The sequence below is a fragment of the Lycorma delicatula genome, chromosome 2 (assembly GCF_047948215.1).
Source record: "Lycorma delicatula isolate Av1 chromosome 2, ASM4794821v1, whole genome shotgun sequence".
NCBI lineage: Eukaryota > Metazoa > Arthropoda > Insecta > Hemiptera > Fulgoridae > Lycorma > Lycorma delicatula.
Window position 1 is genome coordinate 41,164,437 of NC_134456.1, and position 16,670 is coordinate 41,181,106.

At 29.5% G+C, this 16,670-nt stretch overlaps 1 protein-coding gene across 1 annotated transcript in view; it reads left to right on the plus strand.

Moving 5' to 3' along the window:
- The window catches only part of RyR (Ryanodine receptor), a 559,410-nt gene that overhangs the window by 512,797 nt on the left and 29,943 nt on the right, over nt 1–16,670 (plus strand). Inside the window, exons 89-93 of the mRNA XM_075355178.1 lie at nt 3,184–3,340; nt 5,566–5,771; nt 7,388–7,591; nt 9,027–9,206; nt 10,651–10,800. Of these exons, the coding sequence (XP_075211293.1) occupies nt 3,184–3,340; nt 5,566–5,771; nt 7,388–7,591; nt 9,027–9,206; nt 10,651–10,800 (897 nt within the window). The remainder of the gene's footprint in view (nt 1–3,183; nt 3,341–5,565; nt 5,772–7,387; nt 7,592–9,026; nt 9,207–10,650; nt 10,801–16,670) is intronic.

Consider the following 16,670-nt stretch of genomic DNA (forward strand, 5'->3'; position numbering starts at 1 on the left):
GTTACGGTTGGTGAACGATTTTGCTCAGATTTCAGCTATCCTGGTGAAATGAGGTTGTATTGAAATTTTTGGGATGTTAATTAAGGGGTAGAATTAATGATTTTAGTGATTTTTGATCTGAAAAATCAAATAAAATAGCCCCAAAATCCATATCTACAGTAGTTTTTGAGAAATTTTGGGGTGAAACCAATAAAGTGGGGTAAAAAATATTGATTTTTTTATATTTGATATACAATAACTTTTTTAATAAACACTTAAAACTTGTAAACAAAATGTATAGAGAAATTAATTCTGAACAAAATGTGTAAGATGAGTTGAATAGAACAAAGAAAAGTTAGAAAAATTTGAATTTTATTTAGAAACAGTACATTACTACATTTGTCAGAAAAGTACTTAATTAATGTAAACAAAAACCAAATTCTTTTTTTGGTGATGTATAAAATTTGTAAAAACAAAATTTATTAATAAAAAATGCTGTTAAAAGATTTTAATAAAAGCAGAAAATTACACAATTGTAAAATAAAAATTACTTAGATAATAATTTTTTTATTAATGACAGAAGTACAATAATTATTTGAAAAATTATTATTTCAGAGTTGGCAATAAAATTACAGCTGATCAATAATGCACAATACTGTGCTAGTGTTTAAACCATTCTGTAAGATATATTAAATAATATGAACTGTGCTGTCATTAGCAAAGGTTTTCTGTGAATTTTAGTTTGAATGTAATTGGTTTGCCATTAAAGTAATGCCGTATTTATTTACAACAGAGGAATATGCTGATATGGTATTCATTTTGGGTGTGGGTAATGGTAATGCTACAGCTTCAGCAGTAGAATATAAAACACATTTCCTGAATCACAGGATTCCAGATGCATAAACAATTAGCACAACTTTTCGCAATCTTCAGTTAACAGGTTTTTAACCAGTATTTGTACCAGCTATAAACGATCTGCCCAACATGATGCTGTTATTGATGGAATTATTATCGATGCAGCTCAGCGTAGTCCAGGCATGCGTACACAATGTCATTCTAAGCAGATTGGTGTTTCACATTAAATGGTTTAAAAGACTTAAACAAAACAAGTTTTATTTTTATAAACAGCCAGTTCAAAATCTACACTCCACTTCAGACAATCCACTTCACTTGGCGTTCTGCAACTGATGGAATATAAATCGATAACTCTACTACTATGTTTTATTTACGGACTAGGAAAATTTCACTTGAGATAAGTCAACAACTTATACAATGAACAAACATAATGAACAAAAAGTAAATAATGATGAAACAATGGAAGGCAATTTTTTACACTGATTTAGCATCACATATGGTGTGGCCTTCTTCACAATCAGCTGTATGTGTGCCCAGTGCACAATCAGCTGTGTTCATATTACCTGGCCACTTAAATGCTGAAGTTTACTTGCACCTTCTTCAAGAAGAATTGCCCCAGCTACTTGAAAATGTTCCTCTAGTGCTGAGACACAAAGTAAACTTCCTATAGGATGGCGTGCCTCCCCAATTCTCTTGTGCAGTTTCCACTCACTTAAATCATAATTTCCCTGAGAAATGGATTGGTCGTGGAGGTCCACATTCCTGGCCATCAAGATCGCCTGATATAAAACCTTCAGAATTTTGCATCTGGAGGTGGATTTGATATTGTATACAAAACAAAAAACATTCTCATGAGGAACTAATTGTCTACATTATGGATGCAACTGAGCAACTTAAGGACAGCTCTGAAGTACTAAAAAGAGCAACAAAAGCAGTACAGAACCGTGCCAAAAAATGTGTTGAAAATGGTGGCTCATTTTTTATTATTTATTATAAACTGGTATTATAAAATTCAAATTCATCTATTTTCCTTGTTTTATTCACCTTATCTTATACCATTTTGTTCAGAATTAAATTCTTTACAAGTTTGTTACAATTTTTTTTTTTGTTTTTATTACCCGTTTAACAAAGTTATTGTACACCAGACATAAAAAACAGGGTTTTTTTACCCCAAGTTATTGGTTTCACACCATTTTTCTCAAAACTACTACAGATACAATTCTGGAATCTATTTTATTTGTTTTTTCAGGTCAAAGATCTTAAGAAATCACTAATAATTATGTAATTTTCAGTATACAGAATGTACCTAAAATGATGGACTGGGTATCTTTGGATTCTATGTTACAAAATGAATAAAATATTTACTATGAAAAAGTATCAATTTCTCCTTCGTTTTCTTTCTTTCCAGCACTTTGTGTTTATTAATTAAAACTTTATATCTCAAAATTGAATTGAGGAATCACATTAATACAGGGTACACACATTTATAACAGTGTTGTCTAATAAATAAAAAGTTACAGTGTAAACACGTTTATAAATTTCAAAATGGGAGTCATGTCAATTTTTCAATTCTTTATATTTCAGTAACACTCAAATCATATTATGTTTTACTGCAGAAATGTTGACAGAATCAGTTGACAACTAACAAAGTTGTAACAGAAAATGTACAATATAATTCTCCGCCAGATTTCATCTCTGTTAAATCTGATATTAGATCTATTAAGCTGTTAATTGATTTACACTTAATTATACATATATATGTTTATATTAATCATGCATTTATATTTCTGGGCCATGAGAAAGCAGTGATATGCTGGGAGTTTTTTTTTCATAATTCTACAGCATCCTGAAAACTGTTATTAAAGTGTATGAAGGAAGTGTATGTATGAACTACACATTCTGTTGATTTTTATAAGTATAACCCATTTCTGTTATTTACAAACACATATTCAATCGTATGTGTAACCAAGAATAAATCTAAAAATCCTTTTTATGCTGTTGAATTATATTTAAGAATCAGAAGCAAATCTGACTAATTAAATATAATTTAAGTATAAATAATTAAATCTAACTTGTGTTAATTATAATAATAAAATATTTCTTATCATTAGAACATAAATAACTTACTTCAAATCTGTTGTTTAAAAATAATTAAATAATTTTTATAAAATTACTATAAATTATAAAGAAATTCTCTAAATCACATTTTTTAATCATATGATATCAAATTGTTTCAACAAAAGTTATAACAACTACTACAGTTTATTAATGAGTGTAATAATTATAAATTCATTTTAATATTGACCTATTATTCTTCTTTTTTCAAATATTTGTTTCTGTGAATTTTAGATTGGCTCGATTTTTGGAAACTGCTGGTAGTGTACTTAATTACTTTGAGCCATTCCTTGGCCGTATTGAAATTATGGGTGGTAGTAAACGTATTGAAAGAGTCTACTTTGAAATTAAGGAATCAAATATAGAGCAGTGGGAGAAACCTCAAATTAAGGTTTGTATTTTGTCTACAGCAGCATGCAAATGAATCCAAACACAGGGAATTTTTTGTTTATTTCTATTTTGTAACTATACTACTTGACTACCCCATTCTTGTAAGTTGTGTGTGTAATGTGAGGTTATTGTTCTTTGGTTATTTTTCAGTTTTCATGTTATAAATAATGTTTTATAAAAGTTTATTTCAATTTTTTATAATAAAATCATATTTATGTATTTTTTTGTTTTGCGAGGTGAATATATAATAATGGACATAACTCCAAGAAAGCATTAAAAAATTGATTCTCTTTTTGTGCATACCAGTATGACACAACAACAAATGAGCTTCTGAGTTTGGTGTTGAACTAGGGACAGTGAATGCTATTTTAAAACAAAGAAACTGGTTCCTGTTCATCTCAAAGGAAAGGCAAATGTCGCTACAAAAGAAAAACTACTCCAATGCAGGATCGGTTATTAGTGAGAATAAGTAAACTTGATCCAAAATTATCTGCTGTGGACTTAAATCAAGAATTAGCAACCAGTGGAAAAGATTTACACATGACAACTGATAGACACTGAATTCTTGCAGCTGGATGTAAAGCTCAGTGTCAGCTAAAATGCAACTCATAAAACCAACAGTGTGCAAAATAGGCTCTTGTGGGCCAAATCACTAGCTAACTGGACCAAAAGAGACAGGAAAAATGTTACGTTTACTGACAGTCACATTTTTACATTCAGGGGCAAAGGGTTCCATACGTTAGAAAAGCATCCGATGAAAATACATCATTGGCTCACATCCCAAATAAGTTAAACATCCCCAGAAAAAAATGTTTTAGAGTTGTTTCATATTTGAAGGCTGTTTTTCATTACTTCCAGTAGACAATATTTTGAAAAGTGGTGGATATATAAAGATTCTGAAGGAAAAGGTTATAAGGCAAATTCCCACAAGGCAATGGAGTTGTCCAACAAGATTTAGCACCATGCCATACTGCCAAAACTGTTGAAAAATTTTTCTAAGAATGAAACATTAAAGTGCTCCTGTGGCCAGGCAACTCCCCAGACTTAAACCCAATCGAAAGTCTTTTGGCAATAGGCAAAAAATGACTCTCAAAAATGAATTGTTCCATTAATATTGACCTCATTAAAGCAATAGTATTAGTAAGGTTTCATGATAAAAAAAAATATGCTGTACACTTGTTGAATCAATACCAAATTGTGTACATGAAGTGATTAAGAATAAAGGAGAACATATTAATTTACAACATTTTTACAAATTGTACAGGTACATTCTTTTTTAAATATACTTACTTTTTATTAATTGAAATCTGTGTTTGAATTAATTAACATGCTACTGTAAATGAAATTTACATTAATTTTACAAATTTTATTTTCTAAGTTATTAAGTAGTAATGTATTATTAATATGGTTATTTTTTCCCACATATATTTTCCCAACTATATCTTTTATGACTAAATGTACTAAATGTGATGACTGTAAGGAGTTTTTTTATTAATTTTTATTTTCATAACAGCATAAGTTTTCTAAGGAAAACCTTGCTGTATGACTCTAATTATTGATGTCACAACTGGGCTTTATTTCCAGAGTTTAAATTAGTAAAAATTGCTGATACCAATAAAATTTTTATTTTAACATTTCATACAAAAAGAAATTGTGTTGTACATCATTGATATAGATACATTCCACTACAAAATTCAACAAATAACAGATCACAATCTCTATGACCTTTCAAAACCTTAAAAATTACAAATTAAAGGTATGTAATATTTTCAAATCACAACTGACTGCAACAAAAAAATCCTAATAAAAAATGATTTATGGTTATTAAAAAACATTGCAGATTAAGGAATCTCCTTCCATTTTAACAGCACTCTTTTTTTTTGTCAACTTACTTTGAAATCATATAATTTGCAGAACTGTTTTTGTTGTCTCTTATTGAGAACTTAAAATTTCCAATAATACAATATTTATAGGCTTCAGTATGCAGAACCATTAATTTATTTTAAATGCGTTTATCTCGGCAGCTTCTACTTTGTAAATTTTAGTGGATGTTCTGAAACAAAACAAATAAAACCCATTCTTCCATCAAAAAAGAGCATAAAATTAAATAACCTATAAATATATGCATCAACGTAAAATTTATTGTATTATTTTCATGTGATATCTGAATTACATTGTGACCATTCATACCATCTTATATAATATTGTTTTTTGGTTTGGCTGTAGGAATCAAAACGAGCTTTCTTTTACTCAATAGTCACAGAAGGTGGTGATAAGGAAAAATTGGAAGCATTCGTTAACTTCTGTGAAGATGCTATTTTTGAAATGACTCATGCAAGTGGTTTAATGGCAGTTGATGAGGACTCAGGAGCAGGTGGAGGAAAAGCTAGAAAAGCAGCGTACACATATATTTCAGATGAGGATGAGGAAAGGTAAGATGAAGGGATTTTGTCTTTAGGCAAATGGATTTCACATATACATACTAATCTTTATATATATTTACATTAGTAACAGTAGTCAAATGGTGAGCGATCCAGTTTAATATTATATTAATACTGAGCAATCCAGTTTATTTATTTACATACCTGATTAATCTTTTTTTTAATAGTGAAGTCATAATACTTATTTTTTATTTTATAAACTGATAATTTCTTTTTAAAAAAGAAATTATTAATTACTTTTTCTGTTCTGGGGGGTATTCAGCCCAAAACAGAAGGGGGGCAACTTTCTGAGTTTGACTTCTTTCATGGTGGAAGGATAGTCCATGAGGGTGGTTAAACAAAACAAAAAAATCAATTTTTTTTTTACTTTATTTATTCTACAGAGGTTTTCCTTTAATTTGGTATACAATATGTTCAGATATGTTAATTGGAAATATTAGAATCTTCAATAAATTACTGTAAGATTTTGGAGAACAGTTTTTTTGCTTGTAACACTTTCAATTTTAGTTGTCACGCTTGTTTTCCTTTTGAATTATCACACTATCTTTCACCATTATTGTACATCGATACATCGATAAGAATCAATATCTTCCTAAACAATATTATTATTATAGACATTTTGTACAATAATAATGTCAATGTGTAGTTGTATACTAACATATTTTTGATTTGATAATTGTGTTTTTGTGCTGGTGAAGTGTGCTTTCAGTTTTTATTTTTAAGTTTTAATAATGCCTAGATCGCAGAAAATATTTAAGAAATGTAATAATGTTGGGAAGAATAAAATTATGGACCTAACTCTTGAAATAAGTGATGAAAAGTTACCTAACCTACAAAAGTAAATAGACATTCCTAATAGTGCATCTAGTAGTAAAATAACAAGTAATTTAGATTTAGATATAAACGGGGAATTTAGTTCAGATTCTAAGTATTTAATTGTAGATGTAGAATTATTAAATGTGCTTCTAAAATGTGCTGTATGTTGAAGTTGTTGAAGTGACGTTTCAGTTTTTGTGAAACTGTTTTGAAAACAGTTTTTGTGATATTGGCTTGGCTTCAAACTTTTTTTTGTGGTAATTGTACTGAAAAAAGTTTATTATTCTTCTCCATATATTTTGATTAAAACTAAGAACAATAAACTCAGAGTTTCTTTGGTGTAAATATTAAATTAGTGTAAGGGCTTTGTGCTGCTGGTAAAGGAAAGTATTCTGGTGAAATACTTTGTGGCATACTAAATGTTTCAAAACCACCAGTTAGATTTTCAAGATATCTTGATGTGATTGCTAATGCTACACAAAATGTTTGTTTGAACACAATGAAATCAGCAGTTGAAGAAGTAATTATTGATAATGGTGGTTTTCATGTTGTGTGTAAGCCATGCATCAGGAAAAAGCTGAGGGACAGAAAAATCCTACAACTGTGTTGTCAGCTTTTTTTTCTTTAGCAAGTTAAAATTGTAATTTAATTTAACTTGTAAATCGAATAACTTTGCTGTTTGTGTAAGTTCTCTCCGTTATGTGAAATTCTGAATTAGAGAATCTATGAATATATGTGAAATATTTAAATTTTACAATAATATATTAATATATTTAATTTTTTTTTTACAGGAATGCTCGAGATCCTGTAAGAAGAGTTACACAAGCAGTGAAAGATGGTATTTACTTTTTCTTTGCTATGTTATCTCCAACAAATATTAAAAATAAAATCAATGAAATGCAACAAATGACTGTACCAGAATTGATTATTGGATTCTTTAAAATGTTTTTTTACATCTTCTATTACGCTGGATTTAGTGTTTCTGTAATTCTTAAGTAAGATTATTTTCTTCTAATATTTTTGTAACAGATGTATTTTTTTCCACTTTTTTATTTATATTATTAGGATAGATAACAAAGATTATTTTTCTAAAACAAAAAGTATGGTAATAGTATTACCGTATAAATATAGCAATAATAATATCAGTTTCTTATTTTCTTGTTTTTGACAGATCATTTTGTTTTTAATGAGCCCTAATGTATGTCATTATTATAGTCATTTTTATCATTGAAATTGACAACACTAAGTCTTATAGAGCCTCACATTTGTAGATTCACAGACTTATAGAGACTGTCAAATTTCTGTTTTCATGCTTAATAATTAAGAAATAATTGATATAGTTATTTATAAATTAGAACAAAAATGTTTTAATGTACTACTGATTTGAGTAATTTAGAAGAATACATCAACTTAAAATAGTAATATAATCAATAAGGTTTTTTTAATTGTAATTAGTAATTATGTGCATTCTTTTCTGAAAAAAAATTATAGGTCTATTTATTTGTATTGCATTACTGTTAACATTATTTATAGATTATTATATAAAATTTATTACTGAAAATTTTACTAAAGAAGTACTTAAAGTAAATAAAATTAACCACTTTTTTAAAAATACAAACTGTGTTTTTCACACGTTTAAAATGATTAATTATGTTTTAAAGAAATGTACTGAGCCTAATTACACCACTTTACAGTTAACTTAATACAAATTAAAACGTATGATAGTTAAAATTATATAAATATTAATCATATTAGATCTCTTTTGTTTTTAGCAATGAATTTATCATAATGTATTACTAATGATCCTCATTCTCTCATTGTATTATAACAAATAAAATCACCCAAAATTAAATTTTAATGATTTTTGTTGAAGTGTCTTTATTAAAATACATTTGTCTGTATTTTAAATTAATAATGACAGTATACTTTTTATATAAGATTAAGAAATCATTCTAGATATATTGATCGGACTTTAATTATCAGGAAGAATAAAAATTATGTATGTGCTATACATATGTATCGTTTTGAAGTTAGTGATTTACTATGTAGCTGAATATTGAATGATTTATTATAATTTTAAGAAATAAAATTAATTATAAAAATAAAAAACAAACAAATTTTTAATTATGATGTATTATCCAAAACAAAACTATAATTATTTTAATATATGTTTTCTTATATGTCTTGATGTTAAAATTAAATATTTTAAATAGAAAAAAAATATATTTAAAAAAAAAATTAACTCGCTGTGCTAATGACAGTTTTACATTGTACAACATAAAATAATCATTTTATATGTAAAATAAAATGAGTTCTAAATTTGCTGAACTTTTTATGTAACAGAATAGTAGTTTTGATTCTTTTGATTCTCAGAATAAAACCATTAATATATTCTATTAACAGTTAATTATTTCTTTATTTAATTTTCAGATATATTGCTAAAGTATTAATGTCCTTAATGAGAGGTACACAGACTGAGGAACCTGTTGAAGAGGTTAAAAAAGAGGAAGAGATAATGGGTCCAATAAGAGCTCTTCCACCACCAGTTCCACCCACTGAAGAAGCTCTACCACTTCCACCAGTAGTTACTGACAGCAATGAAAATGGACAGTAGGTTGACAAACATTAAATTGGAAATAGTTTTCAGAATTCAACGACTGAAATAGTTTGTACAATTTGATTATTGATTATTTTCAATTACTAATTTTACATTACACCAAGCAGTAAAAAGGATGAAACATGAATTCATCGTTAGAGATATTCAGACTGCTCATAAAAAGGATGGTTACTATAAAAATATTTTTTATAAAAGTGGAATGTACATTCATGTTTTTTATTCTGTAAAAGTAAATGATCAGAAGGAAAAAAATTCTACAGGTGGTTTAATAGATAAACCTCAAGGTGAATTATTGACACAGTTAACACACATTCTGTTCTGAAGGAATAAATATTCCTGTAGAACACATTCACAGGGTTCCTTCTAGCAATATTTATTTTGAAAGAAAATAAAGTATTCTTGTTTATGAATCTGACTTGTATAAAATTGTGTGTGTTTAACTTTTCTCAAAAACTAAATTATAGGCTTTAGAGTAATATATTTTTTTCATTAAAACAAAATTAATGTAATAATTTTTTTAAATACTGATTGATGGTTCCAAAGTACCTGACTTACCAAAGAAAGTAACACCTAGAAAAATGTTAATGAAAAATTTGTTTGGCGATCACTAAAGCTAATAAACTCATTTTTGTGAAATTCATTTAATCAAACTGATGATCATTTATTTTTCTGTGATAGTAGGCAATTTTAATGCATTTTTTCATGCAATGATTTAAAATTGGTTTTAAAATTTAGCCTTTAGTTAACTAAATCATATTAAAATCACTTTATGTAAAAAAAAATTATTACATTAATGAAAAATACATTATTGACATTAATGAAAAATACATTATTGCCATTAAAAAATTCTTTGCAAGGAAGTTGTATGAGGTTTTTTTCTCTCTCAAGAGTTCACTTTTTTTTTCTCAACATTATAAAACCACACTATTTCAAAGAATTTTTATCCTGTCTTCCATCTATTTATGGTTCATAATGAATGTCAATAAATAAAATAAAAGGAATAATAAAACAATTTCATTCAAGTACAGCATGATGTCTAATGCTAAAGAAGAAAACCGATTTTCAACTGCTCTGATAATTTACAAAATTATATTGTCAGTAATTATAAACATAGAATATGATAGAAGGAACAGATTGTAAACTCTTAATTGATAAAAAATTTGGAAGATCAAATGTGAATTAGTGATCAACAGATTGATTACTGTAATCTAATTGTCATTTTTCTGATATTGCCATTTAAGAAACTTATATCAGAAACTGACTGCTGCTGGTCTGACAGATTAAAAAAACACTGATTTTAATTTTCCTGCTGCTATTTGCATTAACAATTTGGCCATAGTAATTAATAAATATCTTGTAAAAAAAAATAAAACAACATACAGTTAGATTACCTAGTGTGTTCATGTTCTTTAATAATTAAATAACCTTTTTCATTAGGCTTAAAGCATTAACAGATGGATCTCTGCCAGCAACCACTGCTCCTGGAGAGGAAGGTAAAGAACTACAACCTGGTGAGGAAGGTACAGAAGAAGGAGTTAAACTAGAAGGGGAACCTGAAGCTGGAATTACATTAGCTGATCTTTTGGGGTAAATTATTAATTAATTGTGGTGTAATTTTTTCTTTTATTTATTATTATTGTTTTATTTTATGTTTTTTTTCCTGAATCTTCTACTATCTATTAATTTATTTTATTAAATTACCATTAAAAAAATGAGAATGATCTGATTTCTCTTTTAAGAGAGCAACTTTGATGATACAATATTTGGAGTGTTAGTTGTAATTTTTCTCAAAAAACAGAGTCTAAAGGTTACCACACAATATCTAACATGAAGAAAATTTAATATACTTATATGTATATAATATGAAAGGCTATCTGGCAATTTATAAAACTCACAGGATAGATAAAGCAGAGCATTACCATTTCAAAAATATGTTAGAGGTTTCCTTTTAAAAAAAAATAAAATTTGAAATTTATAAAATCTGTCTAAAAGGTTTGCAATAACATTAACACTTTTTATTATTATTTCTCTGATTTTTATCTGGTAATTTGTGTCAAAGTGCAACACTTTTCTATTTCTACTATGTTGGGACTATCAGTATTGTAATTGGCAAGTCACAAATTTAATTGCTATTGCTATTTTAGGTACTGTTCTCATTATAGGGGGTGCATTAGGTAAGCTTGAGAAGACCTTCTTTCATTTGATTATATGAAAATCCTATCCCATTTTGTTAAAACTTGCCAAATGAGACTCTACATTCATGTATTAATTTTTGATAAATTTTTTTACAAAGGTACTCCCTCTGTGAATCATGAGATCTTGCTGTTGGTGAGGGGGCTTGAATGCTCAGTGATACAGAGTAGCTGGATCAAAGGTGCAACCATATCGGAGAAGTATCTGTTGAGAGCCAGACTAAGGAATGATTCCTGAAAGAGGGCAGCAGCTCTTTCAGTAGTTGTTAAGGGCGTAAGTCAGGACGACTTAAACGGTCATATCAACATCACTCAGTCCTCTGAGTAGTGCGCAGCTGAAAGCAATGGAACACTACAGCTGATTTTTTTCAAAGAAAATGTAGCTCTCTGTATTTTCATATAGCAATGATGGAGGCGCCTTCCTTAGTAAAATATCCCAGAGGTAAACTAGTCCCCCGTTAGGATCTCTGGGAGGAGACTACTAAGAAAGGGGTCACCAGAAAATTAAAAAATAACAATCTATGAGTCGGAGCGTGGAATGTTAGAAGTTTAAAAAAGGTTAGTAGGATAGAAAATTTAAAGAGGGAAATGGATAGGATAAATGTAGATGTAGTAGGAGTTAGTGAGGTTTGGTGGGAAGAAGAAAACGAATTTGGTCAGGTGATTTTAGAATAATTAACTCAGCTTCAAATAATGGGCAGCCAGGAGTAGGTTTCATAATGAACAAGAAGATAGGGAAGAGAGTAAAGTATTTCAAAATGCATAGTAGTAGAATCATTGTAATAAGGATAAAATCAAAACCTAAACTGACAACGATTGTTAACGTCTATATGCCTACAAGCGCTCATGATGATGATGAGGTAGAGTGTGTATACAAAGAAATGGATGAAGCAATTAAACATATTAAAGGGAATGAAGATTTAATAATAGTTGGAGACTGGAATGCAAGCATCAGATAAGCCAAGGAAGGGGTGAATATCGGCTGGGCAAAAGGAATGAAAAAAGAGACCAACTTATAGAGTTTTACACAAAGTATAATTTAGTAATTGCCAACACCCAGTTTAAAAATCATAATAGAAGAATATACACTTAGAAAAAGCCAGGCGATACTACAAGGTATCAGACAGATTATATCACGGTTAAGCAAAGATTTAGAAATCAACTCTTCGACTGCAAAACTTACCCTGGAGCAGACATTGATAGCGACCATAATTTATTGATAATGAAATATAGATTGGGGTTTAAAAACCTGAAGAAAAGATGTCAGATGAATCAGTGGAATTTAGAGAAGCCTGAGAAAGAGGAGTTAAGGAAGATTTTTGAGGAGGACATCGCAAGAGGTCCGTGTAAAAAAGATAAGAAAATGTAGAAGAAGAATGGGAGAATGTTAAAATTCTTTAATCGGCAGAAGTAAACTTCAGCAGAACAAAGAGAACTGGTAGAAAACCTTGGATTTCAGAGGATATATTGCAGCTAATGGATGAACGTAGAAAATATAAGAAGGCTAGTGATGAAGAAGCTAAAAGGAACTAACGACAATAAAGAAATACTATAAACAGGATGTGCAAATTAGTGAAAGAAGAGTGGATTAAAGAAAAGTGTTCAGGTGGAAAGAGAAATGAACATTGGTAAAATAGACAGAGCATACAGAAAAGTTAAGGAAAATTTTGGGGTACATAAATTAAAATCCAATAGTGTGTTAAACAAAGATGGACACCGATTTATAATACGAAAGGTAAAGTCGGTAGCTGGGTGGAATATATTGAAGAGTTATACGGAGGATAAGGAATTAGAAAATGGTGTTATAGAGGAAGAAATGAAAGTTGAAGAGGATGAGATGGGAGAAACAATACTGAGATCTGAATTTAAGAGAGCATTAAAAGATTTAAATGGCAGAAAGGCTCCTGGAATAGATGGAATACCTGTAGAATTACTGTGCAGTACAGGTGAGGAAGCGATTGATAGATTATACAAACTGATGTGTAATATTTATGAAAAAGTGGAAGTTCCGTCAGACTTCAAAAAAGGTGTTATAATCATGATGCCAAAGAAAACAGGGGCAGATAAATGTGAAGAATACAGAATAATTAGTTTTAACTAGTCATGCATCAAAAATCTTAACTAGAATTCTATGCAGAACAATTGAGAGGAGAGTGGAAGAAGTGTTAGGAGAAGACCAATTTGGTTTCAGGAAAAGTATAGGGACAAGGGAAGCAATTTTAGGCCTCAGATTAATATTAGAAGGAAGATTAAAAAAATCAAACCAATATACTTGGCATTTATAGACCTAGAAAAGGCATTCGATAATGTAGACTGGAATAAAATGTTCAGAAGAACAATTGCTAACATTTACAGGAACCAAACAGCAACAGTAATAATTGAAGAACATAAGAAAGAAGTCGAAATAAGAAAGGGAGTCCAACAAGGATGTTCCCTACTCCTGTTACTTTTTAATCTTTACATAGAACTAGCAGTTAATGATGTTAAAGAACAATTTAGATTCGGAGTAACAGTACAAAGTGAAAATATAAAGATGCTACGATTTGCTGATGATATAGTAATTCTAGCCGAGAGTAAAAAGGATTTAGAAGAAACAATGAACAGCATAGATGAAGTCCTACGCAAAAACTATCGCATGAAAATAAACAAGTACAAAACAAATGTAATGAAATGTAGTAGAAATAACAAAGAATGTGAAAATAGGAGGAGAAAAGATTATGGAGGTAGAAGAATTTTGTTATTTGGGAAGTAGAATTACTAAAGATGGATGAAGCAGGAGCGATATAAAATGCCGAATAGCACAAGCTAAACGAGCCTTCAGTAAGAAATATAATTTGTTTACATCAAAAATTAATTTAAATGTCTGGAAAAGATTTTTGAAAGTATATAGGTTTGGAGTGTCGCTTTATATGGAAGTGAAACTTGGACAATCTGAGTATCTGAGAAGAAAAGGTTAGAAGCTTTTGAAATGTGGTGCTATAGGAGAATGTTAAAAATCAGATGGGTGGATAAAGTGACAAATGAGGAGGTATTGCGGCAAATAGATGAAGAAAGAAGCATTTGGAAAAATATAGTTAAAAGAAGAGACAGACTTATAGGCCACATACTAAGGCATCCTGGAATAGTCGCTTTAATATTAAAGTGTCAGGTAGAAGGAAAAAATTGTGCAGGCAGGCAGCGTTTGGAATATGTAAAACAAATTGTTAGGGATGTAGTATTTAGGGGGTATACCGAAATGAAACGACTAGCATTAGATAGCGAATCTTGGAGAGCTGCATCAAACCAGTCAAATGACTGAAGACAACAAAAAAAATTACAAAGATGTAATTTCTGTTATGAAGGAAAGACATAAGTATGGTAAAGTTTAGTATACAGTTAGACTAACAAAATTTTTTATGATTTAGATATAAACAATAGCTTTATGGTCTAATGTATTCTAAGTTTCCTTAAATATTTTAGTAAATATTTCTCCAACTAAATCATGATTTATATTTATCTTATATTCTCCTGCATATGCCTGCGCGTGCGAGCATGCAAGGGTTTGTGTGTGTGTGTGTGTGTGTGTGTGTGTGTGTGTGTGTGTGTGTGTGTGTGTGTGTGTGTGTGTGTGTGTGTGTGTGTGTGTGTGTGTGTGTGTGTGTGTGTGTGTGTGTGTGTGTGTGTGTGTGTGTGTGTGTGTGTGTGTGTGTGTGTGTGTGTGTGTGTGTGTGTGTGTGTGTATTAGCCTAAATATAATGACATTTTGTATATAGAAATAAAATATTAGCTATTGTGTCTGTATGAAAACAACTACTGCTTTAAGTGAAATAAGTTTAACTTATGTTACTCATCTGACAAGGATCACCGTAGATAACACTGGACAACAAAATTTTGTTTTTTTGTTACAAGAATGTTAATACCTGAATCTTGTAGTATTTTTGATGCTCATTTTAAATATATAAATGGTTTCCTTCTGTCAGGCATAGTTTTTTGTAATTATTATTTTTTATTATAAGAAAAAAAATTGTGACCAAAAGGAATGGAACCCATGCATTTTTGAGTTCCACTTTCCCTGATAGCGTGTTTCCATGGTAGATATTTCCTGGCGAATACGTTTTCCATGTTCGTCACTCACTGCTCCAAAATTGATAGAGAAAAAATCCAGATGAGAATCTAAGAAGTGGATCGTTAGTGACATTACAATCAAGTGCTTTATAGTATTTAAGAAGCTCAGTTATAAATAAGTTCTTTGTAGTTGTTTCCCATATGATTTCCAAGGAAATTATTCACAAACTTTTTAAGAGCTTTCATTGCAGTAACCTCACAGTCATTCAAATATCTTCAAGTTTAATGTCATTCATTAGTTCTTATTTGTGGTCCAACAAATATTTCTTCTTTTATATTTCATTATACAAAAATAGTAGTCTATGAAGTGATCCTTCAGTTCTCTCCAAACCATTGAAATTGTAAATGTTATGTGAGATGTATTCAACCAGACGGTCAATAGCATTGCTGATCAATTTAAATCCAAAATATAGTTCATATGATTTTTTATCAGTGGAGTTATAATTTCTTCTCTGAGACTTTAATTGTACCTCATCACATATGTCACAGAAACTGTCTGGATGGTTAATGTAACTGCATGATATTTTTATTAAAAAGTTAGTTCACTGCAGTGCGCTCATGCACGTGTTATAAAACTTGAAACAATTTATACACACATTAATTTAGTATATACACTGACTTACAAAAATTAAATTCCAAATTGTTAGGAGAAGTAGCTACACTATTAAATGGTACACATGAGAGCTTACATTTGACTGATATAGTTGAAATTTACTTAGCCAGATGATAAATTGTTTATTGTTTACGGTATTACATCCAGCAATGATGTAATAATGTAATATTTTTATTGCAGTAATGTAATACCTTTGCTTTGGCATCACTTGTTTATGCAAAACAAAATTCATTTACAATGTGCAGTGGTGACTAATGGGTGGCATAATTACATTTAGAGAAAAATAAGACATGAACTATATGTTTGTCTTTTGTATCTGTTTTAACTACTGTGTAAGTAATAATGTTACTTATTTTTCATGGCTGTTTATAAAATCAAATAAGTTATAGTTTATTTAGCAGTTTAACGGCTGCAATAAATAATATATTGTACATGCATTTTTCATGCTGGAAAGTAGGAAGGGCAGTTACAAAAAATACGTGAGACCAATAGGGAAATTCTGACTTCATATTCAGAATCAGGACCTAAAAATACATAACATTCAGCAA